Here is a 19,848-nt window from a genome sequence, read left to right on the forward strand (position 1 = left end):
TAATAAATTTCAAAGATTTCAAAATTAACTTCTTTCACGTTGTCATTATGGGGTATTGTTTGTAGAATGTTGAGGAAAAAAATTAATTTAATCAATTTTGGAATAAGGCTGTAACATAAAATTGGCAAAAGTTAAGCGCTGTGAATACTTTCTGGATGCACTATATAAAGATCTTAGAACAACTGCTATACACGGTTATACAGCACAACAAGAGGAATGGCACAGGTCAATGTACAGCCTTAGCCTCAGAGCCCTCACCTTCGTGTAGGTATATTCACATCAGCAAGTGTATAAAGAGGAGTTACGCTGGAGGTCAAATAATGCAAATGAGGGAATGGGACCAAGTTCATGGTGATCTCATTCAAATCCATATTAAGCTGCCCTTCAAATCTTGCAGAGCTGGGAGGAAAACAAACACATTAAATGTAATCTTCCGTCTCCTGCACAGCTTCTTATTCAGCTACTTTTTAGAATTTGTCATGCAAATATAAAAGCAAATATAAATGTGTTTCAGTAACAAAAGAACAAAATGGCAAACTTTCAAGAGCTTATGGCTCCTTCATCTGGCAGGATAACAGTGCTAAAGTACAACTCAACTAAAACATTTTTGTTTGAATAGAATTGGGAATGGCTAGGCTCTCCTGCAGCTTTTCATTGTGGTATCTATCTACCCTCTGGGGAAATTTACTCATTTTCTGCTCCAGAGATGACAGAAGAAGATTTACTAAAACAAAAAGAAATTGTATTTATTGTTTCCCCATAGTGACCAGAATAAACCATTCCGTTTATATTTTTTCCCCATAGTGACCAGTTAGGTTTTTTTAATTTTACCTTTATGTAAACATCTGTTTGGTGCTAATAGCAGAAACCTCGTTTTTTCTTCTTCAGTTGAATCAGTCCAAAGTAAGAGGAAATCCTACCCGTCATTGGGATAATCTCATTGTAACTGTCCTATGTGCGCAGAGACTTGTTTGTTAGGAACGCATATTGGGTTTCAAAAGCCACAGCTAGTAAACAGTGTGTAGAAGTGTTTTTCTTAAAAGAAAAATGTGTTACATGAAAAATACTGGGGTTGCCATTACTAACTTCATGCTAAAAGTAGACCTTTGTTAGTCACTTGTGGCTACAATACTTTAAGTCATTGACCGAGCGCAAGCATGCAGCAAGTAAAGACAGAGTGAGGTCAGAACATCTAATTTGCATATTTTATCTGAGTTAAACTGGCCATGCAGATTTTGTCTGGTTCAGCAGAGACCACTTGAATTTTGATCCATGTACAGTAGGGTCAGGTTGGATTGACTTGTGGACAACTAGCCCGTTTGAAAAATTTCTAATGACCAACTCCACCAGTGCTGATCAATATATTCTGACTGGTGAGAAAGTCTCCCCATTGTCAGAATACATTAGCGCAGCAGGAGGGATTCCCCTATTCACCTTGATTAAGTGGATGGGGAAAATCAAATCAATTTTCTTTTATTCAACCATGTATAGCCAGCCTCAGTCACTTAAGGCCGGTCCACACTATAGAAACGCAGTCCAGATGCATTTTGATGTGTTTCGGTTAATCTTTTTCCCTTCTCAATTTAAATAGCGACATGTGTGTTCCAGTGCATTTTACCATGTTCCAGTACAGTTTTGTGCAGGAAAAATGCTGAAGTGCAGGAAGTACTTATGTGAACTATAACACTGACAACCATATAACCTACTTTCTGTGCATTTGGATGCAGGGAAAAAAAGCACACTGAAAACGCATGTAGTGTAAACTGGCTCTTAGAAAGTACTGGAGAAAAAGGGTCAGCATTTGAGCTATGGAACTGGAATCAGAAATACATTAGCAAATGCATTGTTGGAGTTTACAAATCATGACCACTTATGGCTCGTAGCTTAAATCAGGAGACAATAGAGCAGAGAGGGTATTCATAGCATACAGATTAACAAACAGGTGAGGTGTCCAAAAGCAAGATACTACCAATTATACGCATTTCTAAAACTACATTAGTTACTATGCAAAAGGTGTTTAAATATCTTTCCTATTGGAGTATGTCTAGTGAATAGTAATATTCTCCTAATTAAAAGGAAAAAAAACAACTAATTGTCTCCATGGTGTAACTTATTTTTGACATTCCAAAGTTTATCATGACCTTGAGTTGCCTCAAAGATATGGCCTTTCATGAAACCATCTATACAATTTATAAGCTCACAAAATCACAATCTTTAAAAGAAAGATATTTGAAGAGAGAAACATGGGGACTGCCATTGCTAAGCCCTTCAGAAATGCATGTTGCTTGTCATTCATGTTGACTCTTGCGTCAATACTTTGAATCACTGACCCTGAACAGCGGCACAGGTAAGGACTCCTGAGTTGCTTGATCTGCATACTTAATCTGGGTCAGTGACTTGGCAAACTGTTAAAACACAGGCAAAGGCTCACTTTATGCAATCTATTAGCTGTTCACAGTTCAAAGTAAAAAATTAATTACAAATATTTCATACTCAATGTGGACAAATTAATTAGGAATTTTGCATAAATATTTTTCTTCCTATCCTGATTTTTCTTATGTGTATGTTGTATAGATAATTTTAAATGGAGAAGGGGATCCAGAGTATTGAAAATAAACCGTGTGTATGATTTTCAGTCGTCATTTAAAGATTGCAGTTTACAGTCCTTAGACGTGGTGGCTTCATTTGTTTTGTTTTTTTGGGTTTTTTTTAGGATTTTACTCCTGTATTTTCACTTATGTATTGTGCCAATGGAGAGATAGCACTGTCACCCTAGAATAAAACTACAGAACACCTTTCCCTCTCCTCATCTTCCTAGCTGAGGGGGGGTGGCATTCAGTAGTCCGCAGAGCTGAATTGGACAGGGATGATAACATGATTTAACCACTTACCTACCGGGCACTTTTACCCCCTTCATGCCCAGGCCAATTTTCAGCTTTTAGTGCTGTCGCACTTTGAAGGGCAATTGCGCGGTCATGCAACACTGTACCCATATGAAAATTTTATAATTTTTTTCACACAAATAGAGCTTTCTTTTGGTGGTATTTAATCGCCACTGTGCGTTTTATTTTTTGCACTATAAACAAAAAAAAGAGCAAAAAAAAAATTGAAAAAAAAAATTATTTTTTTGTTTCTATTATAAAATTTAGCAAACAGGTAATTTTTCTCCTTCATTGATGTGCGTTGATGAGACTGAACTGATACGCAGCACTGATGAGGTGGCACAGATAAACAGCACTGATGGGCTGTACTGATGGGCATTGGTGAGGAGGCACGGAGGATGCTGCACCGATATGCAGCAATGATGGGCACTGATAGGCACTGCTGGGTGCAACTGCTCGGCACTGATGATCAGTGCTGATCTGCTCTGTGACAGTTGCCAGTTATCGGCAGTACTTTCCTTGTGACAGCGTGAGGAAAGTGCAGCTGATAACCGGCAACTGTATTTACATTGTGATCTGCTGTGTCAATCAGCTGTGTCTTCATGAGCTCCTGAACAGTCTGAGGTGCAACCTGGCGGGGATGGATGGACCGAAACATGATATCCCAAAGGTGTTCTATTGAATGAAGGTCAGGCGAGCGTGGGGGCCATTCAGTGGTATCAATTTCATAATCCTCCAGGAACTGCCTACTTACTCTCGCCACATGAGGCCGAGCATTTTTGTGCACCAGGAGGAGCCCAGGACCCAATTCACCAGTGTAGGGTCTGGCAATGGGTCCAAGGATTTCATCCTGATACCTAATGGCAGTCAGGGTGCCATTGTCTAGCCTGTAGAGGTCTGTGCGTTCCTCCATGGATATGCCTCCCCAGACCAGGCCTCCACAGCTTCTCCACACCTTTTCATGTCTGTCACATGTGCTCAGGGTGAACCTGCTTTCAACTGTGAAAAGCACAGGGCGCCAGTGGCAGATCTGCCAATTCTGGTGTTCAATGGCAAATGCCATTCGAGCTTTATGGTGCCAGGCAGTGAGCACAGGGCCCACTAGAGAACGTTGGTCCCTTAGGCCACCCTCATGACCCTATCCAGCTCTCAGAGTAATTGCCTGTCTCCTGGAATCTTCTCCATGCTCTTGAGACTGTGCTGGGAGACACAGCAAACCTTCTGGCAATGGCACATATTGATGTGCCATCCTGGAGGAGTTGGACTGCCTGTGCAACCTCTGTAGGATCCAGGTATCGCCTCGTGCTACCAGTAATGACACTTGACACTAAAAAATATTCCTTCAATTTTTTTTGAGCAGTGTATAAAAGACCAAAGGGAATAGAGAAGTTTTTTGTTAAATACTGCATACAACACACGAGAAGTACTTGGATCTTTGCTTACACCCAGTAACAGAAAACCATTTAAATCAAAATTAAGGTGCTTACCTTGTGAGATTTAAAAGCAGGTTTGCTACAATGTTGTTCATGGCATCAAATGGTTTCTCACTTTCTTTTACACCACCTTTATTGGAAATTAGAAGACTATTTTGCTTTACACTTCCAAGTTTTCCAGAGTTTGTCATCTGGACAATTTTGTTCACAATGTCAGCTAATGACTTAACAGAAACAAATAACATATTAATACAAAGACATAATACAAACTAAAGGAACAGAGAATAGTATATAGTATACTCCATGCTTTGTTGGTCTCCATAACATTCTGTTAATGAGAGGAAATGTGCTCCTAACCTGTTTGGCTGACAACATAGTGCCTTTTCTGCAATAAAATCCCACAAAGTGTTGGCAGCCCTGCTCAGTTCTCCCCTGCTGGACTACAAAACCACCCTTCTCATTTCCATAACATATGACAGAGGAGTCCTGTAATCCACAAAAAAAGATCTGGCAGGGCTGATAACACTTGATTGGAATTTCAGTGTGCCTCAGAAAGCTAGTACCTCACTAGATTTATGGCAGATTAATAGGTACTTTTCTTGAACTGTTAAAGAAACAAAAAACACGGAAAATGTGCAAGGATTGAAGAGATGCACTGCTTATGCAGTACTGTGCTAAAGTTTTAGACAGTTTTGAAAAAATGCTGTAAATTAAGAATGCTTTCAGAAATAGATGTGTTAATGGTTTATTTTTATCAATTAACAAAATGGAAAAGTAAATGCACAGAAGAGGAATCCAAATCAATATTTGGCGTGACCACCCTTTGCTCTTTGTTCTTCTTTACACTGAAGATAGCTCTTAATTACATTGGCTGTATGTTTGGGGTCATTGTCCTGATGCAGAATAAAACTGGGGCCAATCACACACCTCCCTGATGGTATTACATGATGGAAAAGTATCTGCCAGTCAGAACTGAGGACACCATTGATCCTGACCAAAAGCCCCACACTTGCAAGGAACCTCCAACATGCTTCACTGTTGCCTGCTGACACTCATTATTGTACCACTCTCCAATGAACAAACTGCCTTCTGCTACAGTTAAATAGTATGACCCATCAGGGGAGAGCACCTGCTGCCATATGTTTGCACTCATCCTACGTTCTGGTGCATAGTTGAGTCACATAGCCTTGTTTCTACATCAGAGGTAAGGCTTTTTGGGTGCAACTGACACTGATGGCCAAACTTCCACAGACAGTAGACAAGTTCACCTGGGTCCCACTAGTTTCACCCAGTTCTGTGCTGATGGCACTGTTGGACATATTCCAATGTTGAAGGGAAGTAAGCATGATGTTTCCTGGGCCGACCACTGCGTCTACAATCCTCAGTGTTGCCTGTTTCTTTGTACTCCTTCAAACAGCTTTTTGAGTTGAATGGATGCTGGTTTTTCAATTGGAGTTACAAAAAATAAGTAGAATAAAATATATATATATATTTTTTTTAAAGCATTCTTATTTTACAGCACTTTTGTACACCTGCCTATAACTTTTGCACAGTATTGTATATATTATTATTATACAGGATGTATATAGCGGCAACAGTTTGCGCAGCACTTTACAAAATGAAGGCAGACATTACAGTTACAATACAATTTGGTACAAAAGGAATAAGAGGGACCTGCTCGTCAGAGCTTACAATCTAAGAAGATGGTTCAAGTGACACAAAAAGGTAATAGCTGTGGGAAAGGAGTGGAGAAAGTAAAAACACAATGCATTAGATGTAGGATAGGCTTCTTTAAAGAGAAGGGTTTCCAGGAATCGTCTAAAGGTAGATAGATTAGGAGATAGACAGATTGGGGTAGGGAGTTCCAAAGGATGTGAGAAGCTTGGGAGAAGTCAGGAGCAGGAGGTCTTGGGAGGACCGAAGAGAGCGGTTTAATTGGTACTTTGAGACCAGGTCAGTGATGTAGCTGGGGGCCAAGTTGTGGGTGGTTTTGTAGGCTGTTGAATTTTATTTGTTGGGTGAGTGGAAGCCAGTGGAGGGATTGGCAGAGGGGGTTGGCAGACACTGAGTGGTTGGCAAGGTGGATGAGTCTGGCAGCAGCTGAGGCACCCCACTTGTCTCCACCACCACCTTATCTCAGTAATCGGCAGCAGAGAGGACAGAACTCCTCTGCCAGATCCTGCACTCCTCCATGCAGATGCGGAGAGGCCTGTCTCTGCCCCCCCACCTTGTGTAAGCAGTCAGCAGCAGAGAGGAAGCCAAACTCCTCCTACAGATCCTGTGCCTCTCTGTGCAGCTGCAGCACCCTTTTGTCTCTGCCTACCTTGGTTTCAGCATACAGCACACTCTGGCAGCCCTCTTCTGGTCCTCTTCCAAACCTTGCACATTCTGCTTCCCAGCTCTGCCCCCAGCTTCTTCACAGCAGCAGCACAAGGTAAGGGAGGTGAACTGCAATGTGAGGGAGAGTGGGTGACTCCGACTTCTGATAATGGGAAGGCTCTTGACATCTGATGTAAGGAGGGGGGTACTTTGGACATCTGCCTATAATTAATGAGAATAATACAATTCTATCCACATGAAACTTTACTGGAGACTGCTCAGACAGAATACCATGGCAGAACCAAGTTCTGTCTGAGCAATCTCCCATAAAGTTTCTTGTGGATGATACCAGCGATGTGTGACCCTCCTTTTCAGACTTACATCATCTACTACAGACGTATTACATTTGCTTGACCAAACTGTCAAACCATCAAATGGCTGGTGTCATAACTGATCATATATGCAGCATGATGGCAGTTGAAGACCAAACAGAGGATTAGATGGCAGCTTCCTTAGCTGCAAACTATAGGAGGGTTTAGTTCCGCTTTAATATGATAAAGAGTAGATAGATTTGTAGTCTTACAGATACAACTGGCCAGTGTTTCACTATATATACACACAGTATATGTTTATTTAAAACACACACAACATGCAGTGACGGCTGAAAGAAACATGACTGTAATGTAAAGGTTCTTACTTGGTTTTCAATGGGAAGCACACAGTCTGCATGTTCAGTAAGCTCCTTCATGGCTAAAACACTGTTGTAGGGTGATGTGATTACATCATCTTCAGCTGATGGGTAGACAGAGGTGACAAACCTGTACACTTCAGGGAATTCATCCTCAAGCACATTCAATACATATGTACCTAAACCAGATCCTGTACCTGAGGGTGACAAAAGAACTGAATTAGCAATATGCGCATTCTTTGGTAGTCTACTGTTATAGCTTTAAAAGAGTAACACTCTTATAATACCATATATATATTTTCTCTTTCTTAAATTGCTGCTACTTTAAAGCCCATTTCACACGGGCGATCTGATTAGGTCTGCCTGTCAATTTTTCAGGTGGACCTGATGGGTAGGTCTACATATTCCTATGGACAGCCAGGAGTAAACAGACTTGTGTTAGTTTACATCCTCCTACCTCTGGACCGATGCAGCCCACACAAAAAAAATCTGTCCATGTCCGCTCTGCATAAACTGAGTGGACATGGATGTGTCATCTGCCTGCTCTGCTCCGATCAGAAGGAGATACAGTGGAGCAAAAAAGTATTTAGTCAGCCACCAATTGTGCAAGTTCTCCCACTTAAAAAGGTGAGAAAGGCCTGTAATTGGCATCATAGGTAGACCTCAACTATGAGAGACAAAATGAGAAAAAAAATCCAGACAATCACATTGGCTGATTTGGAAAGAATTTATTTGCAAATTATGGTGGAAAATAAGTATTTGGTCACCTACAAACAAGCAAGATTTCTGGCTCTCACAGACCTGTACCTTCTTCTTTAAGAGGCTCCTCTGTCCTGCACTCATTACCTGTATCAATGGCACCTGTTTGAACTTGTTATCAGTATAAAAGACACCTGTCCACAACCTCAAACAGTCACACTCCAAACTCCACTATGGTGAAGACCAAAGAGCTGTCGAAGGACACCAGAAACAAAATTGTAGACCTGCACCAGGCTGGGAAGACTGAATCTGCAATAGGCAAGCAGCTTGGTGTGAACAAATCAACTGTGGGAGCAATAATTAGAAAATGGAAGACATACAAGACCACTGATAATCTCCCTCGATCTGGGGCTCCACGCAAGATCTCACCCCGTGGGGTCAAAAATCCCAGGACCACATGGGGGGGACCTAGTGAATGACCTGCAGAGAGCTGGGACCAACGTAACAAAGACTACCATCAGTAACACACTACGTCGCCAGGGACTCAGATCCTGCAGTGCCAGACGTGTCCCCCTGCTTAAGCCAGTACATGTCCGGGTCCGTCTGAAGTTTGCTAGAGAGCATTTGGATGATCCAGAAGAGGATTGGGAGAATGTCATATGGTCAGATGAAACCAAAATAGAACTGTTTGGTAGAAACACAACTCGTCGTGTTTGGAGGAGAGAGAATGCTGAGTTGCATCCAAAGAACACCATACCTACTGTGAAGCATGGGGGTGGCAACATCATGCTTTGGGCTTGTTTCTCCGCAAAGGGACCAGGACGACTGATCCATGTACAGGAGAGAATGAATGCGGCCATGTATCGTGAGATTTTGAGTGCAAACCTCCTTCCATCAGCAAGGGCATTGAAGATGAAACGTGGCTGGGTCTTCCAACATGACAATGATCCCAAACATACCGCCCGGGCAACAAAGGAGTGGCTTCGTAAGAAGCATTTCAAGGTCCTGGAGTGGCCTAGCCAGTCTCCAGATCTCAACCCCATAGAAAACCTTTGGAGGGAGTTGAAAGTCCGTGTTGCCCAGCGATAGCCCCAAAACATCACTGCTCTAGAGGAGATCTGCATGGAGGAATGGGCCAACATACCAGCAACAGTGTGTGCCAACCTTGTGAAGACTTACAGGAAACGTTTGACCTCTGTCATTGCCAACAAAGGATATATAACAAAGTATTGAGATGAACTTTTCATATTGACCAAATACTTATTTTCCACCATAATTTGCAAATAAATTCTTTCCAAATCAGCCAATGTGATTGTCTGGATTTTTTTTCTCATTTTGTCTCTCATAGTTGAGGTCTACCTATGATGCCAATTACAGGCCTCTCTCATCTTTTTAAGTGGGAGAACTTGCACAATTGGTGGCTGACTAATTACTTTTTTGCCCCACTGTATGTGAGTGGATCCCTTGCTGATCAGAGCAGAATCCACCCCATGTAAAAGGGTCCTAAAGCAGACATCCACAAACAGATATGGCATTTGAACAGCAATGGGCACGTTGGAATTTTTAATTCAAACTTCTATTTATGTAAAAATGACCAAGTTAATCCTTTTTATGCCTATGAGCTAGCTTGGCACATACTGAATAATGAATATGCTTTTCAAGCCTGCTGGTGCATGATCAGGTTTCATGTCCACTATTAATGTTCATCTTACCTCCTCCCATTGAATGAATCACAAAGAAACACTGCAGACAATCACACTGCTCTGCTGTCCTCCTCAAATTCTCTACGATCTGCTCCCGGTACTGAGAGCCATACAGCTTGTGACCAACTGCCCTACACATACAAATGAATAGGTACATATCTTCAGGAATCATTGTAATCATTATAAACATTTTAATTCAGAAATGGTAATGACTGTTTTCAACAAAATTTGCTGTAACTAAATATTTTTTAAACCCTGCTGCATAGTTCACACCACACATTATCTTTAAGTGGTTCTAAGGTCTAACAGGTTTTTCTTTACCCTAGTGCTCGTTCACACCAAAGTACAGAGATGCCAGTTTTTCTGCATGTGTTCTGCAAGGGCACAATGAAATCAATTGTTCTCTATGTGTCCTGTTCACACCTCAACACTAGTATCATTTTTTTCTGCGCAGGAATCGGCAACATGTATAAAACTCATTGAAGCGCACATGAAAACTGACGTAAACTGATGTCTCTGCAAGTGAAATCTGCATGGCAGTTTCAATTTGTTTTTTAATTTTTTTAAGTGCCCTGCTAACTGTTCCCCCCACCCTCATCCGTGAATACATTCTTGATTCCTGTCACCAGTCCAGCAAGCCAAAATGTCCTATCAAACTCCTGTGTAGAGAGGGGATTGATAGGGAATTTATACTCTACATGCCACAGCTGAAATGTGGAGATAGGTGGGAGGAGGATGTGGGTCCCTTTGAAGAAGAACAATGGCACCAAGCACTTGAACTTACTCCTCGGGTATCATGATATCCCTCTCAACAGTTGACACAACTATTTATTTTACACAGGGTTCATTATACCCCATAGTGCTTGCACACATGGTACACGCGTTGTATGGTACATAATAGGTCACTGATCCATATGTTGTGGCGATGTCCTAAAGTACATCGTTATTGGACCATAATTTTCAGTATACTAACCAGCATATGTTCTACACAGGTCCCTATAGACCCTAAGAGTACTATATTGGGTATTATCCAGGAGGAGGTGTTACCCTCGGATTATAATATGTTATGTATCAGAACCCTGTACCTTGCTCGCCAACTTATTTTGCAAAAGTGGTTACCGCCTAATCCTCCAGCACAAACACAATGGAAAGAAGCAGTGAGTTCCACAATAAAAAAAGGGAAGAATTTACATACAAGCATAGAGGCTGCCGGGACCGCTGGCTATCCTCTAACGACCCCTCCCTTTCCTCCACTGACTCCAGAGAACTTATTAGAATGTACTATATAACATTTGTGATTTATGCTCTTTATGTGTCATTTCGGTGTCTAATGTTAACATACCTGCTCACACAAGCTGTGTTTCCAATGGAAATTGCAGACCGAAATTGTGTTACTCCTACAAGATGGTATTTGTGTTGTGAAAATGGAAGCCACTTGTTTACTCTCTTTCTATTGTTTTTCTTTTTACTACTACTCTCCGATACTGAGGTATCTGTCTCTTTTGTTTTTATTGTTACTCTATTTTTTTTTTCGTTATTATAGAAAAAGTTGTTCAATAAAAAAAAAAAAAATCCTGTGCAGAGAGGGCAGGGAGTGTGGCTTATTGGCGCTGTGTGTCTATGAACGCACAAAGTCCAACTTCAGAGTGCGCCCACAGCTTGCTATGCTGGCACCCGCTGACAGAAGGAACAGAGGCATGCCAAGAAGACGTAAAAGACCACTTTGTGCATTACGGTAAAATAGATTTATTTTAAATTAAAAAAAAGGTATTATTGTAATAACTAGATTTAAAAGACATAAAATATTACTTCTTGAAATTACATTGATGTGTTAAAGGTTAAATGAGATATATATGTAGCACATGCACCTGTGACAGTTGGCTCTGAAGATAGTCAAATACTAAAGCTCTGCTGAAAAAGTTACCGTAAACAATGCTCAATTAAAAATGACAGCCAGCTGTGGCTCCCAGACCTCGGTTTATGTACCAATACTCTACAGATATGTAGTATTAGGGTCTTACCAATTATTTCCTGATCCTGACACATCAGTAATGAGCTGCTTGCTATCAAAAAGGTCTCAAAGAGGCCCTTGTAATATCTCGTTTACAACACCTTCTTCCATATCTATCAAGACAGCCTAATGAAAAACAAAAACACATTTAGCATGATTTTGATCACTGTACTTACAGGCACTAGGCAAATAAATATATTGGTCTTTCTCATGAGTGTTTGTGAGGGACTTTTAATGTTGTGATGCTTTCATTATGTACTTGATTCCAGGAATGTGGGGAAAAAAAAAATCTAAACATTAAAGTATTCCCTATGCAATAATAAGCCTAATACTAAGGCTTTGTAAAAAGCAATGAAAGTGCCGTAACCCACATTAGTAATATTCCACCAATCATTAGTGGATCTGCACACTTCTGGTACCGGTCCTGCTATTACTGTTCTCCAAAGTGTGAATGTGGTGGGGGTGCTAAGAATCATTTAGCTAAGGTTCTTTCTGCTTCCAACATAAAGCCAAATATTTACCAAGTACTCTGTTTTGATGCCCAATTGCAAAGAACTACAGGATCCCACATCTGTGTGAATGCATACTAAACTAATTTTCCCACAAGCTCTAATGGTAGCTTGCTCCTTCCACTTTCCATTCCACAATTTGCAGCCAATAAGAGAACATGGGAAGTGGGCAGGGACTGGTTACTACAAAACCATGTCATTGTTGCTTTTAACATAAGAGTGCCACCCAGAATTTAAGAGATCCTGTGATGACTGCAGTTTTAATCAGCAGTCAGTTCACTCCCTTTCACCACACCACAGGTCTGTTTTCAAACTTGATTCTATCTCAAGCACAAAATTAAAACAATAAAATATCCCACAACCTGTTAAAAAATTAATAAAAAAAAAAACCCAAAAAACGTTCGCTGTAATACTCCATCGCTGTCACCAACAGATCCACTGCTCTGTGATCCGGTGTTCTTATGTGTTGAATGATGCCCATCATCATTCATTTTACTTCCTGAGAGCCAAGGGTGTCAAGGACTCACCGCCTGGGGGCATGTCATCCAACAACACTAGGTGCACAGGAGAAAGCTGCAGAGAGCAGCACCATGTTGCTTCTTTAACCTGCCTGCCTCAATAAATAAGCCTACATCTGTGTAGCCTATTATGCATATTTTGTTACTCATCAGTAGTGTGAACAGCAAAGTTATTAGCAGATTAATCAGTTAAAAAGTACAAATTTACACTGGAAAGTAGCATAAAAAATATTTAGCTCACTGTTGGACTTTTTCTGATGTTGCATGACAGAGGAAGGTACTAGACTACGTATCTGGCGGTCCTAGCCCTTGGTCATGCCCCTCTGGACAAAGATCTTCACAATATATGAGCAAGTGAGCAGCCTTTCCATCTTGGGGACACCAGATATTGTCCTCCATCCCATGCTCCCAGGATTAATTTCAAATGCCATCAAGGGTCTCCTTTGCATTTTTCTTATAGCAGCTAGAATGGTAATACCCAGACACTGGAGAACTAACAACCCTCTTACTATCCAGGAATGGGTTCCTGAACGTATCCATTCACACTACAAGAAGGAGCGGACAGCTCAACTCCAAGACAAATTTGCCCCATTTCAAAACGTACAGAGAAGCAGAAAGTGCATCTAAGAGCATATTCCAGACTAAATTGGAATAGGAGTTAAAACACTGGAAGCTCACCTCTTTCAGTAGCAAAGATAACACAAGGAGTGTAACTTTTTTTTTTTCTTCAGATCAGTATCATGAGTGGAAATAGTTTGAGAAAGCTTCCTTCCTCTAGGACAGTGGTTCTCAACCTGGGGGTCGCGACCCCTTTGGGGGTCGAACGACCCTTTCACAGGGGTCCCCTAAGACCATCAGAAAACACATATTTCCGATGTGTAAAGAGCAGCTACTGTGTAGAAAGCAGCTGCTGTGTTGAAAGCAGCAGTATTGGAAATAAAACGACACTCATGAATTATAATTACTGGGTAAATAATTTTATGGTTGGGGGTCGCCACAACATGAGGAACTGTAATAAAGGGTCACGGCATTAGGAAGGTTGAGAACCACTGCTCTAGGAGACAATTCGTATGTAGCCAAGATACACTCTGTGTATTATTTAGGCCATTAAAAGAGACAAGCTTCCCGCTTTTTACCTTTATTTCATCTGATACTGGAGGATATTATCAGAGGTGCTTTCTATTCCTCTCTTCTAGCTGGATTTCTCTCCTACCTGTGGTGGTTTGGATATTCAGAAACCTTGGAGGATCCTTGCAGCAATTGACAATTACCTTACCTGAAGGGCTATCTTGCTGGTCCCCTTCACAAGGGATTTTTTTTTTTGTAGATGCCATTTCAAAAACACAAGTGTAACGGCGTAGACCCAGAGACTGACGCAGTCCTCCATTTTGTTAAGAACCTCCATCTTGGCAAAGGGGTTAACCATCCTGACAAACATATTTTCCCCCCTCCCTTTCTGAGAGTCCCAGTGACATTTGGCCAGTGTGTATGTGTGTCACAGAGGGGTCATAGGAGCTATAAAGCCCCCCAAGGGAGCCAGGGCTTCCCTGTCCAAAGAACCTGCAAATTGTAACACCTCGTAAGAGATAAGGCAAGCTTTCCCAGGAGTTGAAAGATTCCAACCTAATAAACCTAATTCAGCGTATGTGACAGAATCAGATAACCTTTGTTAAAATCCATTTTTCCCATATGTCTCATATCTTGGAATATGAGAGACTTGCATAAAAACCAGACATATCGTCAGATTGGCCACGAGAAGGCGAACAGTTTGGTAGGTCACTTGCCTTGTCTCAAATACACAGGAAAGCAGAAAAATAGATCTCGTAAACTGTTCAGTATAGAATTACATATTTCATCTCTAATCAATCCTCAGACGTGTCTGCATAATAATCTACCCGCGGGTGGAATGTCACTTGTGCAGATGGAAAGTTATGGGCCAAAATATGAGTTAAGGGAGATTTTGGCTCTAGTTGAGGTATCCGCTGTGGGAACTCGCTTCCAGTGGTAGAGCTTTTCCTTTCAAAAGCACACAGCAACTCACTTCTTTAAGGGCCTTTTTGCCCAATTTTATTTAAAAATAAAGTTCCATAACATGCTTCCCACGCAGGGGTATCCACCGTCAAGCAAAAACAACAAAAATTCAGCCTCCTGGCTTGTACGCAGTTTGATGTCTCCTGCAGACTGTTCCCAAATTATGGCTCTCGCACACAGCTGGCCACTAGCACACAGCTAGTCTCCTTGGTGGAGCCCTCCTGACTCCTGTCTTCCAGGTGGAGCCCTCCTGACTCCATCTGCCAAGGTGGAGCCCAGAACCCTGGTCCTGACTCTATGAAAAGGCCTGCACACACCTGTGCAATCAGTCTCCTGGCTATTCCCAAAACCTGGTCCCAGGATTGGAGATTTCATCCCTCCCAAATAGCTTTGAAATCTCCAGGCTCCAGGTCCCAAAATGGACCTTACAAACAAATGAGGAAAGTGAAAAGCCACTTTCCTCTGTATCAAACACTTACCCCGGAGCCCCTCAACCTGCCTTGTTGAGAATCCTGGGTGACAGATCGGCACACTGTCACACCGCCCACACCTACACGCCCTAAACGGGGTATTGGTCCTTGACTTCAAAGACACCCCCTGCTGGGGAACTACAAATTATGATGTCAGGCCTAAGAAAAGAAGAAGTTGAAGACGTCTCCCATTTTAACATCAGTACCACCTGGGGAGACCCGTGCCCTTTCGCTCTGAAACTTGGATCTGCTAACCCAGGACTTTGGCAAATACCTTAACCCTTTCACCTCTCTCTGATATCTCTTTGCTGTTAGTCTCTGCATATTATATATATACCTATCTTAGTTACCTCTTTTCTGTAAATATTTTTATTGCACCCGTTTGACCTTTTAGTAATAAATCTTTCCTTCTGAAAGTCTTGAACTGTTTCTATAGCGCTTTATTGCAATTTACGAATTCCTGCCTCTAAAGAGAATGCTACTGTGGTCGTTTAACCCTCTGTATAACCATGTTATGCAGACGATTACCTCAACCATTATAGTGTTATTGCTGAGATTGCCGATTTTCCTCTCTGTACAAAAAGGAGGTGGTGGCAGTGTGAAGGGTTAATTGCGTAATTAACCTGACCGAGTAACAATCGCTCAGGCTGCCGGTACATTGATTGTGGTCCAATTAGCTGGAAAATCCTTCTGCAGGGTGCAGCTGGGTGTGACATTGTTACCCACGTGACATCGCGGTTTTAGATCGGCTAGTCCTTCGGTCACGAGTTTGGTGAGAAGGTCTGGGGTCTGATGCCGTGATCGTGACAACAGGTGCTTATGACTTTTTAAAATTATATAGCTAGAGCTGAAGTGCATCTGAGATTTCAGAAAGTAGTTTAATTACAGTAGTTTAAAACATGCAACATATTTAACAAGGTATATCCCCACCAGGCAATGAATAAGAGTATGAGTAAAGTGCTAAATTAATTCATAGCATAATTGGGTTGTACATGACTTAGAAATATTTATAATAAAAGTCTCCATTACATTCTTTGATAACCATAGTCATACTTTGTGTGATCAGCAGGACAGAAGCTACATTACTGTGCAGTCATAACAGCACCGGTACTTTTAGAGATGTTCATTCAAGATGCAATCAGTATCATTTTTCTTACCCGTGCTTTAAGTGAGCAAATCTTCCCTCTCTGAACATCTGGTTTGACAGCTTCAGCTCTTGAAAACAAAGACAATTTTCTTTTTAAACAATATTTAAACAGCTCTCCTATTCACCACAAAATGACTGGGACACTGGTAAGCATTTTACCATGTCTAAATACTAAATCATTGTTTTACAATGCACTTATGACTAAAGAGTATTTTCACACATGACTTTTCCTCAAACTGTAAAAGTCCTTCAAGACAACAGGCTTGCATCCTCTCATCACAAACTTTTTAAAGCATACAGAACACCCCAAAAAATGTAAGACATTGCCAGCTCTTAGATGTAGTAGCTGTTTTCTTTCTTTGCTGGCTTTTTTAACCTGGTAATTCTGTGAACATACTTCTTGACCTTTCATGTATACACTCATTTCTTCACTGTATCTAGGTTGCAATATGGGGTAGATTTCTGCCCTTCATATCCATTACATAGTGGATCAATGGGATTAATAGTTTACACAATAGAAATACGATTCTTAACTTTCTGTTAAACTTACAGAAAGTGACAAGGACACTGCATTTCAAATATTTTCTGTAATTGATAAAAATGTTCTTAGCCTGAAAAGTGAAGTAAGCTACAATGTACCTAATTTTTGTTGGCTTCTCAGTTTCAATAATATTTTAATAAGTAAACACAAGAAAATAAAAATCATAAATATATATTTTTTTCCCCCAAATGTACAAAAGTATGCATCTGAATTTAACCCCTATATGCCAACATAACATAAATATGCGGCACCACTACACTGGGCTTTTTGCCATGGGGCCACATATTTCCATATCTCCCTTTTCCTGGGAGCTCGCCACACAACGCGCTCCCAGTATGGACACCAGGGTCTTACCGAGAGCTAACGATCGGGACCCAGAACTCCCAATTCAGGGTCACCTGATCACTGCGATAGCCTCTGATTGGCTATAAGAGAGATCAGTCACTGTGAAGCCTGCCTCCGTGTTTTCTTGCTCTGAATGGAGGAGAGAGATACATTGTATCTTTCTCTCTTCTTGCAGAGAGAGAGAGAAAAAAAAAAACCTAGATCAAGGTTTAATTTAGGTCAGTGTCTGAGTCAGGTAAGAGTCAAAAGTCAAGTTCAGTATACCTTGGGTAGGATTTTTTTTTTTTAAAGTGCCAGTGTGTTTTAGGTAGGACAAAAAAAAGAAAAATGCTCACTTATGTTTTTGGGCTGTACTATGGGTACAAACAACAATTAACAAAACACATGTGGTATCGCTGCGATCGTCATAAGCAGGAGAATTAATTTTGGGTTGTTTTTTGGTGGTAGGTGCTGGTATTAACAAGAAACATATTGCTAAATTAAATAAAATATATATGTTTTTACTATTTTGGGCCAGGTTTCCTTTGATAATAAAAAAAAAAAAAAAAAAAAAAAAAAAATCAGGCGATATCCATAACCATTTACCACCAAATAAAAGCTCAGTTTGCTCTGAAAAAAAAACAAAACAAAAAAACAAGGTAAAATTCTCCTGGATGAACAAAGTAGTTGTGAGGATATGTACAGTTTTACTAACACATGTCAAAGTAAAAAAATTGTGCTTAGGCATAAAGATTTGTTTTAACCTTCAGCGTGAAGGGGTTAAGTAAAAAAGTTAGGCACAAAAGTAACAATATAAGACAAGTGCAATATAACAACAGGTCACTATGCAGCAAGAACTTCCAAGTATTAGTCAATTCCATTAACCAATCTGACATAAAAGGTAAACAAACCCACAAAAATATAGCAATAGCAAAATTACACACCAACCGAGGGTTAGGGAGGTTTGCACCACCAAGTCATTATTTTATAGTAGGGAAGTACACCTTTTTAGAGTAATCAACTGTAGAATCGGGATTCCAGCTTAAAGTGATGCTAAAACCTTGTATTTGTTTTTCTACCTAAAATTGAAAAAAAGAGGTTTATGCTTACCTGCTTTGTGCAAAGATATTGCACAGAGGGACCCTTTACCTTATATTTTGAGGTCTCCCACTGGTGCTGTCCACTCCTCTCCTGAGTGTGCCCCCATAGCAAGCCGTATCCTATGGGGGCTCATATGCGGGTACATTTCCCAGGCTGGGCTGTGTGCATCAACAGACACACAAAGCACAGCTTGGCCCAGCCTCACCTCCCTCCTTACTGGATTTGACTGACAGCAGTGGGAGCCATTGGCTCCTGCTGCTATCAGTCTGTCCACTGAGAACAGGGAGAAAGACCAGTGCTGCTGCAGGTGCGGTTGCAATGCTTTACAGACTGTTCAGAAATAAAACAAAAAAAAAACACAACAGGAAATGCACGTTTTTATCTGCCAATAAATGTGCATTTATTATTTTTTTTAAAAAGGTGAACTTATCCTTTAATACCTTTACACACACTGCTACAAATATTAAGAGTCTTTTAACATAATGTAAATAACCTTTTTACATGTTAGAGACATGAGAAAGCTATGGAAGCTGCCACTGCTGACCTCCTTCTGAAAATTCTATTTCCCTGGCTGCTATGTAGATTCTCTGGCTGCAATAATTTGAGTCACTGACCTGGAAAAATTATGCAGATCCACAAAGCTGAGGAAAAGTCAGAAGTCTATATCTGCATGCTTGTTCCTAGTCAGTGATTTAATGTACACAAGGAAAAAAAAAAAGATCAGGATACAGTGACTGAACTAGTAGCCACTTCTGATGCTAGCCATTAGTGCTGTGGCAGTAGTATAGATGACAACGGTCCTGTCAGAATGAAGACCAATCAGCATGGTTACTGATTAGTATGCTAGACAATCACAGCGATCACATGGCATTGCTTGCAAGCAAGCTTGGCAGGCCAGCAGTTGCATTATATATACCGTATTTTTCGCTCCATAAGACGCACCTGACCATAAGACGCACCTAGGTTTTAGAGGCAGAAAACTGGGGAAAAAAATATTCTGAACCAATGGACTGCAGACATAGTACAGAAAATGACCAGAGACTGAAGACACAGTACAGGGGATGACCAGAGACTGCGGACACAGTACAGGGGATGACCAGAGACTGCGGACACAGTACAGGGGACGACCAGAGACTGCGGACACAGTACAGGGGACGACCAGAGACTGCGGACACAGTACAGGGGACGACCAGAGACTGCGGACACAGTACAGGGGACGACCAGAGACTGCGGACACAGTACAGGGGACGACCAAAGACTGCGGACACAGTACAGGGGACGACCAGAGACTGCGGACACAGTACAGGGGACGACCAGAGACTGCGGACACAGTACAGGGGACGACCAGAGACTGCGGACACAGTACAGGGGACGACCAGAGACTGCGGACACAGTACAGGGGACGACCAGAGACTGCGGACACAGTACAGGGGACGACCAGAGACTGCGGACACAGTACAGGGGACGACCAG

General features: G+C 41.3%; 1 protein-coding gene across 4 annotated transcripts in view; it reads right to left on the reverse strand.

Annotated features, from left to right (window-relative positions):
- LOC149457560 (tubulin epsilon chain-like) overlaps nucleotides 1-19,848 on the reverse strand; it is a 40,958-nt gene that overhangs the window by 8,312 nt on the left and 12,798 nt on the right. For 3 of the 4 annotated variants that reach the window (XR_016313605.1, XM_089683546.1, XM_089683544.1), the window contains 5 exons: nucleotides 16,421-16,478; nucleotides 9,734-9,855; nucleotides 7,332-7,519; nucleotides 4,370-4,539; nucleotides 259-399 (listed from right to left, as the gene is read on the reverse strand). Coding sequence is in view for 3 of the 4 variants with exons in the window: in XM_089683546.1 (XP_089539672.1) it covers nucleotides 259-399; nucleotides 4,370-4,539; nucleotides 7,332-7,519; nucleotides 9,734-9,855; nucleotides 16,421-16,478 (679 nt within the window). In the remaining variant the exon portion in view is untranslated. Of the gene's footprint in view, nucleotides 1-258; nucleotides 400-4,369; nucleotides 4,540-7,331; nucleotides 7,520-9,733; nucleotides 9,856-11,745; nucleotides 11,862-16,420; nucleotides 16,479-19,848 lie in introns of all 4 variants that reach the window. The other variant, XM_089683547.1, reaches the window with a different exon arrangement.

Source organism: Staurois parvus, unplaced genomic scaffold, assembly GCF_062004578.1.
Source record: "Staurois parvus isolate SC_StPar_1 unplaced genomic scaffold, SC_StPar_1.0 ptg000314l, whole genome shotgun sequence".
Taxonomy (NCBI): Eukaryota; Metazoa; Chordata; class Amphibia; order Anura; family Ranidae; genus Staurois; species Staurois parvus.